Genomic DNA, 16,507 nt, shown 5'->3' with positions numbered 1-16,507 from the left:
TAAAGAAAGAAGTTTTCTAAGATGGTTTGTAATTTTGAGATAAACTTATGACCCAATTTTACATGTAAACCTTCACCCAAATTATCCACATAAGAACCCAGAGTTATTAAAAAATAATCTCATAGACTAATGAGAACAAATATGTTGATTTGGAAAGAAGTTCAAACTAGTTATTTTGAGATAGGCATATAACCAACTTCACATGTTGTACAAAGACATCAAGAGGGGAAGATTGCATCAAAAGCCATCCCCAACATCAACAATTACCAACGAACGAACATGTTATACCCAGTATCACCAATAATCCATGCATGAGCATGCCCCACCTTTAAACCTGTGAAACCTTGTTCTATCTCTTACAATAATTTCCACATCAAAAACTTTTGAAATCAGCTTTGTCACTGTGTGACAATCACTACACACCCGCAGGTTCTTCAGGACACGGATTGGCACACTTGGTTGCAGATTGAGCAAGCCAAAAGCAATTGCAAGCCTCTCACTGTGCAACCAAAGTGAGCGCTCTTTGCCTTCTTCTACTCCAGAAATCATTGGAGCTTGAGACGTATCGGGTTCATATCCAACTTCTACCAGTTTCTCTTCAATTTTTCTTAACATGTCGTATATCTCTTTTGCTCTTGGATGTGAAGAATCACCAGCAAGAAACTCATGAACTATACCATCCAACTCAATTGAACTACAACCGGGTTCCTTCGTCACCCCCTTCTCAAACATTAATCTCCTAATTATTCCAACATCATTCCATTGGTTTGCTGATGCATAGACCCTGGACAGAAGCACATAGACTCCACTAGAAAATCCGCCATCCAACTCTAGAATTTGCTGAGCCATTAATTCGCTGATCTCAACTCCAGCATTTCTCTTACAACAAGCATCAAGAAGGCTTCTCCAAATCACCACATCTGGTCTAATGGGCATAGCAGACACAACATCCATGGCTTCTTCCACTAAGCCAGCACGAGCAAGAAGATTAACAACACATCCGTAGTGCTCAATTTGGGGTGCAATTTTGTATTCTGATACCATTAAATGGAAGTATCTACGACCCTCACCAACCAAACCTCCGTGGCTACATGCAGTTAGAACACCAACGAATGAGATCGAGTTAGGCTTTACCTTTCCTGTTATGCACATACGAGAGAAGGCGTCTAATGCCTCTTTGACATATCCATGCATTGCGAACCCAAAAATCATGGCGTTCCAGGAAGCTACGTCCCGCTCTGGCATTTCTTCAAACAGTTGCCACGCCATCCTGACGGACCCACATTTGGCATACATATCTATGAGCGAGTTGTTCATCAAAACGTCGCCAGCGACACCATTTTCGCACTTCCTCATCACATATAGATGAGACCAAATTCCCAAGGAAATAGAACCAAGTCCACCACAAGCGCACACGACACTCTGCATAGTAAACCCATCGGCACCAAACCCTCCCTTCTGCACTTCCCTAAACAGTTCCAACGCTGTCGCAAACTGACCACACCGCACATACCCATCAATCATAATATTCCACGACACAACCGTTCTATCAGGCATTTCATCGAACAAGTTCCTTGCAAGCTCCAAAAACCCACACGTCGCATAAAAATGAATCAAGCTGTTGTTCACATGCGTATCAGAACTAAAGCCAAGTTTCAGGATGTGGGAATGGATTTGCTTTCCTTCCGAAGCTGCAAACAAGTAGGCACACGCCTTGAGAACAAACGGGAACGTAAATTTGTCTGGAACAACGTAAGCATCAGCGAGCATGCGAATGTACAGGAGGATAGCGTGGTGCTTGAGGTTAGAAGTGCAAGCGTATGCACGGATTAGGGTGTTAAAAATGAAGGAGTTGGGGTCTTGTATAGCATCGAGAAGGCGGGTAGCGTAACTTAGATCGGAAATCGCAGAGAAATGGACCAGACGACTGTTTAAGTAGAGAATATCGTAGGGTTGGATGGAAGGTGAAGACCTCAGAATGCGGGCGTGGATTTGTTTCAGGTGAGGCACTGAATTGCAATGTTGGAGTACTAAGCGGAGTTGGTGGTGTGGAGATGACAGGCAATGAGATGGTAGCGGAGGCATTGCTGTAGTTCCCATTAGTAGAGAAGGACTGCTTGCCTCTCCCGTGAAGTGGTCGAATATGCATTTTGGGGTCGGAAATGGGGAAAGAATGGCCAGAATCAATTCGCCAATCCGCGTTAAACTGACTGAAACAAATCCGCGCGAGAATGGATTGAAGCATGGATTGTATCTTTTTGTCTGATTCTTTCTCGTCCGCTACTGTCTTCACCCGACTTTTCGAGAAGAAATGTAAAGGGAACTTTTTAACCTAGTAAATTTATCAAGTAAAAGAGACGTTCAGAATTCGAACATGAATTCGAACAATTTATCTTCTCTACTATTTCAATTGGTTCTTCCTCTACAGCTCTCTGCACTGGATACGGGTTCACAATCGAAATATTTCGATGCTTTACTCGTGTTTTAGCTTGAACGAGTGTGAATTACTCGAGCACTAACATTTTTGGGGCTATTTTCCCCGGTGAAAGTGAATTCACTTAATTCGCTTTCACTGAAAGATTGAGTTGGATTTAATCAACCAATGTAATACAAAGTATTTTATATTCGTGATTACATGATATCACTAATGTGCTTCATTACCATCCTTCAATATTTTTAATTTTAAAATAAAAAAATTGCATATTTTCTTGTGTTGGTAGAGTACAGATCAGTTTATGCAAGCCTTGATTTTTCTTTCTGAGTTTAGTGTCTTTATTATCAAATGTTTAATATGAATCTTAATAAATCAAACCTCAAAAATCAAAGGCTAAACACTATGGCTGCAACCAATTCAGTAGCAGAAGCCATCTGGAGTGAAATCAGATCATCCGCATCAGGTTTCTCTCTTTCACTCTTCCTTCTATTGTAGGAAAAGCCTGCAAAAATTCTAGTGTATTCACCCGCTCATTCTTTGCAACGAAATATGCAGCAGTGACCGACGATCAGCTCTCAATGTGAGTTACCTCGTCGTTATTAATTTCTTCTCTTCGAGTTCATGCTGGTCAAAGTGCCTGAAAGAGGAGTAATTTCAGCCTCCATTTTCTCTTTGGGAAGAACTTGGAGCGTGCAACTAGGATAGTCGACCAGCGTGGTGTCAAAAGGGTTATTGGGGAACCGAGCGGTCGTTCTGTTTTCCAGGTTCTCGTCTGTCCTCCCTTTTCACTAACTTCCTTTCTTTTTTCTTTTTTGTTTTATATTTACCGGAAACATGAGTTCAGGTGGTGGGAGAATCACGAAAGAAGGAAGAGTACACTTGCTTCCCGTTTCACTATTGTTCATGCTACTCTTTCTTTTATGAAACCATTAACCGCGGGGAACAACTGACGGTAACCTTCTTTTGTTTATATCAAAATTCTTTTGCTCTCATATCAAAATTGATTCAGAAATGCTGGAGGGAAAAATTGTGGTCTCGTTTACTTTTTTCAGTGCAAGCATCAATTAGCTGCGCGACTTGCATCAGCAGTCGGGGCTTGTGTAGAAGTGAAGGTGACTGACGAGATCCTTGCTGAACTGCTTTCCAAAATCTGAAATCATAAAATTCAGAACATAGGAGGTACGGGCTTGTAATAACTTGTAGATTGTATGCTGCGGTTTATCTTCATTTGAAGTTCAATCTAGCATATGCATGATACGTTGTGGAGCTGTTTATCGAAGTATTGGTTGGACTTCTGTTTGGCTGCAAATATACTACTATTTGTTGCGAAATTACATGATAATAAAATGTTTTGCAATATATTGTTGTCTAAAAATAAGAATGCATAATGCCCAGACTGCACATGAAATGTTCATGTGCAGGGAAGTGAACAACAGCTAAAGAACGACTAAGAAGATGCACAAGGAAGAGACTACAAATGAAATAAAGAGGTTTTTTCTAAAATGGTTTTGCCAAAATTTCCAGTGATGACTGTCCAACTGTGTACTCTCTTTTTGGTTTCAATAGTGTTAGGATACACATAAGAAGAAAACAGTAGAAGGTCGGTGAGAGGATGCCTTATTTTATATGCTTCTCCTTGCCACCTTTGTGGACCATTCTCAAATGAGGTGGCTCACCTACTTTACCTACTATGGATGGTGGACACCAATTATGGACAGTAGCCATCCTCACTTACAATGGACAGTGGTTGTCCTTCTAGAACTATGGATGGTGGCCTTCTTTCACTTCTGTGGTTAGACTTCTTGTGATATGTAGGGTTCCCAACTGTACATAGGGTACATATCATGGGTTAGGTAGGGTCTATGGCAGCCCCCGGACCCTGCAACTTGGGGTGTTGCCCCTATGTCCCAACCAGGGGCTCCCTTGACACCCATTCCCTGACCTATTGTAGTGAAGCCTGGTCTTGCCTTCATATTCCAACCATGTCCCCCTTGTGACATTATCCAGTGTGCAAGATAGGTAATAATATTGGGGAGGTGGGCGTTGTACCTATACCAGTAGTTCATTCTTTTAACACTATGTAAGAAGAATATCTCTATTAGGAGTACACTTTACAGTTTATCATTCAGGAAGAGGAATTGTTAGATGCACTCTTCCTGACCATTATTTTGTTTCTTGAAGTATCTGGCACCTATGTTGGCGTTTCTCTTAAGATACTTGTAACGTAGTGAATATTACCTGTGAAACATGTGGAAGTGGTTTTGGCAGTTGTACTTTGTCTATTTTGTTTAGGGAATCATTTTTGAGTCACTTAGTAATTTTTGGTGTCAAACTATTGGAATGACAAAATTCCACAGTCATCTTATGGTTAATCTATGCATGATAGAGTGCATAATCACTGAATAAGAGAATTAGTAAGTTTCAGCTCTAGACTGGAGTTGATTGTTGCAGTAGTTTCTTAGTGAGGCTTGGCTTCGGCTTGTAGTTGTTTAAGATTCTTCACTTAGCATCTGACTTGAAGAGCTTTAGCAGGTGCTTGAGATGTTTATCTGGGATTCAACCATGCATGTTGGAGCTTCAGTAGAGTTATAGATTGCCTCCATGTACTCACTGATCAGCTTTTTTAGGATGCTTGATATGTGCATGTAGAGGGGGACGCTAAAAAATAGGGCACATAAATTAGATGCAGAATCTTTACTGAGCTTTTCTTATCCCTGCAGAATCATCAACACAGAAAATAATGCAAAGATGATGTTACTGCATTCTAAAACTTGAGAAAATCTAAAGTATCTTTTCTGAAATGACTTTATTGTTGTGCATTCTTTGCATGTTTGGGTTTTCAGTGGGGGATGTATTGGTTGCGCATACACAAACCACCGAGTGCACTAACAGTGAGACTTGAATCCAAAACCTCAGATTTGGAAACCCCTCAATTAGGTGATCAAGCCAAAGTCTTAGAGCACATTTTCTCTATTGAATTTCATACTATAGATAACTTCAAAATGTAGGTTTAAATTGGGATATATTCATGATAATATAACACTAAATGAGAATCATTTGATCATTGAAGTGTTGGAAACCTGTGAGCACTTTGGTTTTGAGCTCTTCTTTCAGCATCATATTTTCTTCAGAGAGTCTCAAAAATTAGTAGTCAGATAATGCAGATATTCGTTAGGAACTTCTTGATGATGGTTAAAGTCTTTGTGACTGGTTAAGGTTCAAAACTTTACCAAGTAGATGATAATGTTAGTTTTGATGGTTTTCACAGAAGGATAATGGTTTGACTCTGTTTTTTTTTTTTTTTTTTTTTTGAAATAGTTTTTTATATGATGGCAATGGTTTAACTTGATTAATTTGTAAATAGATGAAGTTCATGCAGCCAATGGTTTTGTTTCAACAAGCATTAAAGAACAATAGACTGGAGCGAGGACGGTTTCTTGGATTAGATGTTGGAGTGAAGTATGTGGGTCTGGCAATCTCAGATCCTCATAACAAAATTGCATCCCCTCTAAGGTAAAACTAAGAATTGGACTGCGGATGACCTGGCTTAAAGTGCCTCTGTTATTTTACTTTTTATGTAGTGATTTTTTTGAGAGTTTATTATTAGGGATTAGAACTTCAATAACTAAAAAGAGTTAATTTACAATTTTCTAAAATAAAAATATAAAAAGGACAATGTTTTCTATACCAATTATTTCTCTGCCATTCTGGCAGTTCTTTCCCAGTTGATTCTTATTGACATTTAGTAATTATAATTTTTATGCTATTAGTACATAATTATGGACGTTGATCAATTCACAAAATATTATAGATGTTAAACATTGCATCACCTTGACAAATACAAAAGCAAATAATATATGCGCATAGTATCATCCAAATATAAATACACACTTAGTTTTGACTGAAGTTTGAACAAGATCGGGGATTGACATGGTCAACCAACTAGATTTGATTCAACTGGTTAATCCATCAGTTTTACCAGCGCTGAGTTCCTCAATAAGCAGTTAATAATGACAATTAAGAATAAAATTATTTCTTTCTTGATCAATTATACAGATATTACCACAGGCTAGTACAGTTAATCAGATCTTACAACATCTTTTATGGGTTGATATGAAGTAGATAGACATGAGCCTGGCTTAGATAGTTTTCAGTGTAGATCGAACTTAAATCACAGTGAACAACTCCTCCCCCCCCCTCAAAAAAAAAAAAAACTCAATGAACATTGAAAATGTTATTCTTTATTCAATACATAATAGTTATTATGAGTCATCAAATCCTTTTCATTCAATGAATATAAATTTCATAGTTATTCTTCGAGGATAACTTTGAAATAAAAGTGTGTTCACCTTTTTTTTTTTAGATGATGATGATTTTATTACGAAGGAAAACAAAAGAGTACATCAAGGGAGGCCTCCCCTAACAACAAGAGATTGCAGGGAGAGACCCAATTTGGCACATAAATCAACAGCTGAATTGGCTGATCTAAGAACATGGGAGCAAGTACAAGATGTAGTGAAAACAATATCCATAATATCAAGAAAAAACTGTCAGTGACGCCATGGGGGTAAGGAGGCAGTGGAGCACCAGCCAATGATGACTTTGGAGTCACCCTCCACTATCAGTGGACCACTAAAGCCATCCTGGTAGATGTGAAGCCCGTGGAGGAGGCCAGAGAGCTCAACAGTGGTTGAGTCTGCAACATCGAGAGGACCAGAGTATGACATAATAGCAGTTCCTCCAGGACCAAAAATCACCCCCCCAAAGCCAGCCAAACCCGGGTTCCCAAAAGCGCCATCGACACTCTTGAAGGTGATTCCACGAATAGCTTTCTTAGGTACCAGGGCAATAAGAGAGGGACCAGCACTATTGAAAGTGATTCCACGAATATAAAAACTGCGGACTATGGAAATAATGTCCGATCTCAGGGTAGTTCAGCAGATTCTGTAAAATTCCCCGTTGTACCCATCAGGCCCCGAGGCCTTATCTCGAGGAAGACCTAATACCGCATCTTCGATCTCCAAATCTGAGAAGGGAAGCTCAATGAAGGCCACCAAGGTGGGAGAAATCGAGGAGAAATCGAAGAGAAATGGAGTCTAGTCAGACGGGGCGATGGTGTGCTTCTCTCTGTAATGATCTGCAAAAAAAACTGAGAAGAGCGTCAGTAATAGAGGTCCTATCCGAGGTTACTTCATTGTCAATAGACAAGGAAGTAACCCGGTTAGTCCTGCGCTAGGCCGAGGCGATTGCGTGGAAGAACTTTGTGTTAGCATCGCCCTCAGCTAACCACTTGAAGCGGGCCATTTGCTTCCACTAAATTCTTTCGGTGTGAAGAAGACTCTAGAAATTGCATTGCAGAGAGATTTCATTGGAGAATTCCAAATAGGTAAGCATGTGCATATAAAATACTAAGTTGAGGTATTGTTATTTAAACTTCATGCACATAAAAGTGCATGAAAATTTTGTAATAAAAAAATGCTTATGGTCCATGGAATAATTTTTTGGGAATTGATTTAGTACTAGTGCAAAATTATCACTCAAATACTAGAGGATAATGACAAAAACAAATATAAGCCACGAATGATGAGGTAGATCTCCTGCTCTCCTGCGTGGGATTAGAATTTCACTTCTGCATTTGCTGCATTCCTTTGATCATGAAGGAAGATTCCTTTTGGTTATTAGCTGGTTAAATCTGCGGAATCTCCTCTGTGGGGCTTACTTATCTATTATGATGACATTTGTGTGCTTTATCTGGTTCCTATCTGTTTTCTTGAGTTCATGTGGTGCAGAGTGCAAATTCAATAGCAGGCAATATAGTTTGTATCGTTGTCTTATTTCACTCTCTTGTTGTTGGAGACCCCATCCATTGGAGATATAGTGGGTTGATTTTGTTCTTTTATTTTTCTCTTTCTTGATATAATTTTGTTTTTTTTTTTTTTTTGCCTTTTCTTGTATCATGCTGTTTATTTTCTCCTTTAATATTTTCATCATTCTCAAAAAGTAAAAAACATTTATAAGATTTTGGGCTGTACTAAATGGAGTTGCTATATGTAAATGGGCTGCACGACATATATATTTCTGAATGTCGTGCTAGGTTGTGGTTTTAGGCATTTTACTGCAATTTACTGTTTTGTAGTTTAGCACAGTGATCAGGTGGTGATGTCATAATGTAAGTTGGTGACTTTTGATGATGCCAGCTTTTCTTTTAGAATTTCTGAATGCCTGGAACAAATTAAACTTTTACCTGCCCATGCATTGTTTTATCTGTTGTACATCAGTTATTTAACAAAAGGGTGTTTGTTATGGAATAAAGATATGCCTCTTGGATGATTATCTCTGTCAACTGTTTTATCTTTCCTAAGATTCCAGGTCCACAAATGTTGGAAATAGTTGTTATAAAATTGACAGAACCTAATATTGATGAAACACCTGATAGATGAGGACTACAACTTGCTCAATCAACTGCTCCTCCAGAATGACTTGTAATACCACTTAAGGATGGATAGACCGTCCACCTGGTGCCGTTACCTACTTCTACTAGGGCTGGGCTGAATAGGAGCAAGAGACCTGGTGGCAGCAACCAGAAACTATTTCTCATATTTGGGTCATAGTGCCTTTGATGTTACTATATTTTTCTGTTAATTCTTTGGCCTTACCCACTTCTGCGGCCATAGGTTGTACATCCTACTTCTGTGGTAAACTATGTTGTTCTTAATTTAAAGAGAAAGATATTGTTCTTTTCTGCTGAGCCATTTGCAGTGATCACATTTAATAATCTGGTCAGTATCTGCTAATCAAGTCTCAAACTCAATCTGCTCCTTTTTCTATTTTTAATTGAAAATAAAAAGAATCTGTATTGCAATTAGAGAAAAAGAAAAAAAGAAAACAGGCCATGGTAGCTTTTTTTGTTCTTCTCTAATTTACTTGTTTGCTCCCTGTTCTTGTTAGACTTGTGAGAGATGTTTGTGCTAACCATTTAATTTCCACATTCACTTGAGCAGTGTTCTAGTACGGAAAAAGACGAAGATCAATTTGATGGCAAAAGACTTCAGTGTTTTGGTAAGTACTTGTTCCCAAAGCTGGATTCTATAAAACTTGTATTAGTGCAGTAGGGTCACATTTAAGAGTTCCATGCATATTTTAGTTGCAACATATTTTTTTTTAATGAAAGAGGTGTACTCTTGTTGTCTAACTGTGAGAAAAGATTAATAGTACTAGCACTGCATTCTAGGTCTATGTGGACTAAAATGTTGGGGCACACTTAAATCATTGTTGCCAACCATTGGTGAGGACTTGCCTTGGCATTGTTGAACTCCTGGGTTCCTAAGCTTCTAAGCCAGTACTGTCTTAAGGCAATGGGTCAAGCAACAAGCAACTTGTAGTAGGTCAGCTTGACTTTTGAGTTTGGTACTATTAATGTGGATATCATAAAAGTGCTGAACCACAAATACCTCTATGAAACCATTGCAGTTGCAAATTGGGATATATGAACCACAAATTCCTTTAAGAAGCCATTCTTTATAAAAAAAAGGAGAAGCCTCTAAGAAACAAACTGGTTCCTGTAACTACCTTGAGGATCAACTTGTGAACCTACTTGCACACATCAGAGAGACCTCTGGACTGTGAAACTCTGTGTGAAACTCTGATGTCACTGTTTAAGAGTATGCTTACTAATAGAAGCAAAAGTATTGAATATATACACCACCTAGATCGTTGGAATTCCATATTCACTTCGAAAAGTGCAATCAAGATTCCTCTTTCTATAGAGGGAGGGACCAACGACCCATTTCACTTCCCACTTTATGTGGGATTTGATGTTTATCTACTCAATAATGTTCTTCATGTTTGCTATTTATCTCAAGCAAGGCGATAATACCTATAGACTAAAGGTTGGACAGATATATCATTTCTCTTAATGGTCAATGACTTGTCTTTGACTGTGTTCGTTTGGCCACATCCTATTGGTAGCACGGTTTAGCAAGCTAGCACCATGCTCTAAGTAGATTTTGTGCTAAATATATAGGTGGTGACGCAAAAGGTAATTCATCAGGAAATATATCTTTAGATTTCCTAAAGAGAGTCTTCATCTTTATGTGCTTCCTTAGTGTCTCTCTTTAGAAGCCATAAAGCATATCTGAGAATCGCCCTTGTAAAATCTGCCTGAAGACTATTTGTGCTAAAGGACATTGAGCTAATCCGCTTGTAGACCTGAAGGGCTCTTGGAGATTTGTAGGTTTCAGCTGCCTTTGCTGTCATTTGATAGTCTTTGAGTATTGTGTCTTTCATGTAGCGTCAATCAGATTCCCAGGGTCAACCAGGAATAATGTGTCCACTATACATCTATAGCACATCATATTTACTCTTCAAATGTGATAACTATACATCTATGTTAGATCATGTTTAGACTTCTCAATGTACTTTTCAGTGATAGAGAAGTTATAACATTTCTCTTAATTAGTCTTAGTCCTCTTTTAAACCATTGCAAGGAATAAGGATGATGAGTGTTGTTAAAAGCTTTTATTCTGCACCATGTCCTTTTAGATGACCTTTGCAATTGCAACTTTCACCATTTATGACCACAAAGCAGGTGTTTGTTGGCCATGCGTGCTCTCCTTTCTTAGCCAATCTTACTCGTGAGATATTAAGAACTCCCATAAACTACAGACATATTTCCCAATCTTCATAAGAAAATTTTTATATACATCCTTTTTTCTGGGAAATAGCAAATGGAATTTATTAAGCAAAGAAAATAATGAAAAGGGACCCCTCACAAGAGTATTCTCACAAGGTAGTAATTGAATGTTCCTTTGCAAGCAAATCTGTAATGGAGTTTGTGGACATCAGTTATGAACTCAAGAGAGGTTGAGCATCCTAGAAAGATCTTACATTTCCAAATGCGAGCTATTAAATTGCCTAGGTGAGAAGGCTTCTTTTAGGTGTGAAATTGCCACATAGGAGTCACCCTTGACATGAAAGGCATGAAAAAGCCATTGTGCACATTTCAATTTTTGAAGAGTCTGTTTCCCTCTTGGTATGGAGAAAGCTATAAAACTGTGATCAGCATGATCACAAATCACACCACCCACACCTGCAGATCTTAGGCTATCTCTCAACTATTCTCAGAGTTCAGTTTTAGACGCCCACTATCAGTGCATGGGTAATGCTCTCAGAGGTCTGTGAACAGCAAGCAGTAGTTGCATAATTTTCTCTAGTGATGGCACTTGAAATTTCATCCAAACTCTGAATCCTCTTCATTGTCAAACAACTACTCCCCTTGCTATTCTTGAGTAGCTTGGTCTTAAGTCCACTACTTGGGCTGGTGAAAGGCTGTGAATTATCTCGAGTAAGCCTATCTCAACTTTTTGTCATGGACTTGTTCACATCTTAATATTTTTAATCTTGGTGACAAAAGGAAAATCATAGGAATAGTTGCCATCACATCATGCCAAGCAGTTCTTAAGTTGTTCTTATCTAGCAGGTGTAAAATTGTTAACTTCTTGGATATCACTTTGACTAGTGACACTCTAAGATTCTTATGCGTGTTCTTGAATGCTCATATTACCCCTGTTTCAAATCTTTCAGTTGGAAAAATATGGTGAGAGCATAATCCTGAGGCTCCAAGTTCTTCTTAGAAATTTTTATCAGTTAGGCCATATTCTAATTTTGGTGAGGAAACCCCTCGTGTGCCGCCAATTACACGAGTCTATACTCGAAGACACTGAACTACGACAAGACCCACCACATTGTGGTTGGGGAGTGAGGTATTTAGGACAAATTAGTTGTTATTTTATTTATTTATATTTTGTGTTGTCCGTAGAAATAATTTTTTTATTTGTTCAGGAGCATATTGGTCTTTAGGGACATTTTGTCATCAGGGGTGTTTTGGTCATTTTGAAATATCCCTAGGGTTTTGGGTCTCTATTTAAACCCATGATGTTTGGAAATCAGAATCATTGAATGAATTTGAAAATTTTCCTCCCCATACTCTTCTCTTCCTTCTTCCCTCCCTGCTCTCGGCTCCCTATTTCCACTCTTCTTCCTCTCTTCCTCCTTTCTTCCTCTTCTTCCTCATAGTAGCAGCACCACCACCAGCGTCCCGCATCAAATTTTCTTCTTTGCAATCAATTTATACCATCCAAGATTTTCAAACTTTTAACAATACATACTATCAAGCAAATGCCATTCTCTCTTAATCTAAGAGCTGGTAATAACACTGCTCATCTTCCCATATATTCGTTACTTAAAAAACCTTTTTCTGTGGCAGTAGCAATGAACAAAATTTCCAGGATTAATATCATATTTGAATTATTGAACAATTCAGATTTCATAACTCTAGCCCAATTTTTGGTGATGGTTGTCTCCATGTTTACTCGATGTATCCTCTTCCTCATTGAGCCTGGGATATGTATTCCACCCCTTTCCTTGTGAAAGTTTTTTTTATCATGACCACCTTATTTTTAGCTTTCATTTCTTACATTGAAACAGCCGGTGCCCTTCAATTAGGATTTCCCCTTGCATGTTCACCTTAGGACACCTTTTTCCGAACCAATACCATGTTGCAGTTTTCATATAATTTGCACATTTAGATTCTCTCTTCCAAGCTGGTTGACACATTCTTCTTGGCTTCTCCTACTATTGCAGGTTTAATCCTTAGCTCTAAAACAAGTAATGGTTTAATTGTGGGAAGAATATAAAATTTTACAAGGCTATCTGCACTAGATTTGCAACTTCATCATAGAAGGAATCTTTATAATCATGTAAAACAGCACACTTCAATGTGTTAATCAATGTCCATGGTTGCCCACTCTTAAGTGGCCTTATTCACTTACGTGCTGGCTTTCGATCATAAATGTCTGTCAGTATGTCAAAAGTCTAAAACACAAAACTCGGAAATTTAGGCTCATAAGCATATTGGCCTATACCCCAATTGTGGCCCTTCTCCACCTTATGACACCTTTCCGCCTCATACTTCTTTTAGCTTCTGTTAGAAAAGCTACTGGGGGGTATTTTGGTCTTTTTACATCAGCAGATGTTTCTGAGATCTACATTATCTTATACTACATGTTTGATTATGTCATTAGACTTAATTTTATGTAATTTAGATATGTAAATTGGGAGATATAAGGGTGTCAGTGGTTTAAGTGATTTTAAGAATGTAGGTGCGTTTTTGTACTTTGCTAAATCTGACTTAGTAAATAGTAGAAGGGGTCGAGCTCGACCACCAATGAGACTCAAATTCTGGTCTCTTTCTTCTCCTTCTTCCCCTCTCTCTTAATTCCTCTCTTTTCTCTCAATCTCACCTTTTTTACATCTTCAATATCAATGGAATGTGAAAGCTAGGCCCCTTAAACCTATGATATAATAGGTTGACCACACTTAGTGCTACTACTCTAAGTTTGAGCCACTGCAAAAATAATAAGATTAAGGTTGATTTTGCCCTGTCATTTGTTTGTATGTTTATTTTATTAAATAATAGAAGTACAATAGACTTGATTACACATGGTAGTTAAATAGACATAAATAAGGGTAGAACAGAAAATAAGTGAACAGAAAAAAAAAATTATTCTTTGGACAATCTTTAACGCTAGCATGGCATCTGTTATGAAAAGTAACAAAGTGAGCATGATATGCTTATTGCAAATTTTCCTTGTATATTGAAGATTAATTTGAACCACAGAATTAAACAAAACTTTTTAAATAATCAACTTTTTCTTAGCTATTATGATTTCTCCCTTTTCTCAATATTTTCCTTAACACTTCCGTTTTCATTTAGTACTATTTACTTTGTTCAATTTTTTCAGCAATCTAAACTTGGGCCTTTCTGCATTTTTAATTCAATTAAAAAAAGGGTTCCTTCTATTGCACATGTAATTTCCTGTCTCAAATGTTCCTCTTTTTGTTATACTCCCTCCTCTATGCCATTCCAAAAAAGAAAAATATATATATATATACACATCTCAATTTTGGCACCAGTAGGATTTCTTTGCATTACTATTGGGCTAACCTACGAACAGCTCCTGCTACGGAAGCTAGAAGAAGAAAGCAGAGTTGGACTACCACAGCACCTGAGCAACGCACCATAAGTTTAATTTCTACTATTGCCAACTCTGAAAGTCGTTGTTTTTCAATGATGGATATATTTCTTTTTGTAGTTCAATTGTTTTAATTATTTTTTGTAGAAAGATTTGCCACTAATGCTGGCTGCTTGTGGAATCATGAATAGGAGATGCATATCTTATTTTATGTGGTTGACAATCAAGTCTCATGTTACATAATGCATGGACAGATTTCAGAGTTTTCTTTGGCAGGATTTATTGTGGGTTACCCATTTGATTCTCAGGGTTCCAGAAGCGTGGAGGTTTGTTTAAAACTGGAAAAAGTTTTAACTTTATTTTTATTTTATTTTATTATAATGACCCTTTAGTGCTGACCATTAGGCAGTGCCAGTAAAACTTTTTATGGAAGAGCTCCGGAATACAGGAAAATTCGAAGGTTTACCTTACACTTATTGGGACGAGCGCTTTACTTCAAAGGTCAACATCCAGAATCTATGTTAATGAAAAGTGTAATATTCTTGAAAAATGAACAAATGATGGTCAACATGGAACTATGAGTGCTTCCTTAACTTCCAGCTGCCTGCACTGTCACCAAAAGTATTATTGTGCTGCTATTGTCATTTACTGTTAGGGCCTCATCCACTAGTGAACATAATAGCAGTCACTACTTGTCAATGTCCCTTTCCACTATATGATCTTCTAATGGTACAGCTGCATGGAATCCTGCAAGGGAAATATACTGAGAGTGGCTGCAAAAGTGTTGATCGTGGGTGAGCTTGCTAACAGTGACAGTAACCGTGGCACAACTTTATTGTTTGTTAATTTTGATGTAATACTGCTGCTGAAATGGCTGGATAATGTGTTTCTAGAGCATTCAGTAATTTCTAATAATGAGATAATCCACATTTAATTGTCTTTCTGCTTCTAATGATAATACTGTCTGGTGACTTTCTTGTGCCTGATGCTCTTTAGTGTGTGGAAGCATTCTTGCGGCCCTTAAACCTGCAGCATGCACTTTCCAAAGCCATTGTGGACAAATTTGCTGCAGTGGGTATACTACAGGTAGCACTTTTTTTATTGCCATTCAGGTCGAAATTTATTTGGAATAATCTTCTGTAATTTTAGGTGAGTTTTGTAGTGCAAGGTAGTCTGAAGAATCTGCAGTGTCTGTTATTTGGATTTGCATTTTGAGAGTTGGGTGGCAAACTTCATGACTTGTAAGAGGAAAATAATTATTTTTTTGAATGATAAAAAGATATAATGTGTTTTTTTATTCTATGAGAAAAAAGAGAATTAGCAGGGAAACTCTTGGTTGCTTCATCTTTTTTTAATAAAAAGACTGGACCTTCGCTTACACAATACCCTGGATGGGTTTCTGCTGTTGTTCAATCCGTTAATGTTGGGAATCAGGGTATAATTTGAAAATGGTAGAACTTGTAGAAAATTTGGTATTTTTTTTATTCGATAAATTACTGAAAGTAGTCAGGAAATCAAGAGTTCTGTTGCATTTATCTGGTTTTTTTATTTTTTACCTTTCATATGCTGGATTTACATTTTGATTTACAGCTTGTATTTTTTGCATTTGGTCAGGGATACCTTGATTATGTAAATCGAAATTTGAAGGAAACAGGCTGAGTGCTCGGCTGTTATTACTTGGTGTTTGCCAATTACTGGATTCAGGGAAGTAGCCGCTGTAACCAAACAGTAAGCAGGCATTTTTTTGTGGCCCCCCAGTCTGGTAAAGGGAGGACCTGGATCACGTGGAACGATGTCATACATTTTATGGGTTCCATTCACCTTTTTCTTTTGTTGGATACTCCATTTTCCTCCGGAACTATGTCTTGTTTGTTATTTTAAATTTTATTGAAAATCATCTTTTGAGTTATCATAATGTTTTGGTCTTCAAAAAGTAACACTAGTAATGGCATTCTCGACCAGGAGGAGAGAATTTGCACCTTTCATGACTATTTTTCTTGACCAGTTTCTTCTGACATGTAAATGGAAAGCTTTTAAACAA

At 37.8% G+C, this 16,507-nt stretch overlaps 3 protein-coding genes across 3 annotated transcripts; 2 read left to right on the top strand and 1 right to left on the bottom strand.

The window, feature by feature from the left end:
- Positions 1–138: 138 nt before the first annotated feature.
- Positions 139–2,330, bottom strand: LOC137946191 (pentatricopeptide repeat-containing protein At1g59720, chloroplastic/mitochondrial). Its single transcript, XM_068792402.1, has one exon. The coding sequence runs from the start codon at positions 2,098–2,100 to the stop codon at positions 295–297; it is 1,806 nt and encodes a 601-aa protein (XP_068648503.1). The 5' UTR covers positions 2,101–2,330; the 3' UTR covers positions 139–294.
- A 471-nt stretch (positions 2,331–2,801) lies between these two features.
- LOC137945175 (uncharacterized) lies at positions 2,802–3,588 on the top strand. Its single transcript, XM_068790949.1, has 5 exons — positions 2,802–2,897; positions 2,993–3,014; positions 3,093–3,198; positions 3,279–3,386; positions 3,487–3,588. Exons 1-5 carry the CDS (start codon positions 2,837–2,839, stop codon positions 3,586–3,588), a joined length of 399 nt encoding a protein of 132 aa, XP_068647050.1. The 5' UTR covers positions 2,802–2,836.
- A 2,210-nt stretch (positions 3,589–5,798) lies between these two features.
- On the top strand, positions 5,799–16,451 carry LOC137945174 (uncharacterized). The gene is made up of 6 exons (XM_068790948.1): positions 5,799–5,947; positions 9,436–9,493; positions 14,721–14,792; positions 14,872–14,967; positions 15,463–15,552; positions 16,081–16,451. The coding sequence occupies exons 1-6, from the start codon at positions 5,799–5,801 to the stop codon at positions 16,123–16,125; spliced, it is 510 nt and encodes a 169-aa protein (XP_068647049.1). The 3' UTR covers positions 16,126–16,451.
- The last annotated feature ends 56 nt before the right edge of the window (positions 16,452–16,507 follow it).

This window comes from Aristolochia californica, unplaced genomic scaffold, assembly GCF_029961685.1.
Source record: "Aristolochia californica isolate CCGP_79_NKW_82.1479 unplaced genomic scaffold, dmAriCali1.0.hap1 SCAF_12, whole genome shotgun sequence".
Classification (NCBI taxonomy): Eukaryota; Viridiplantae; Streptophyta; class Magnoliopsida; order Piperales; family Aristolochiaceae; genus Aristolochia; species Aristolochia californica.
Note: the sequence above shows the minus strand (reverse complement) of the source record. Positions and strands in the feature narration are given on the sequence as shown.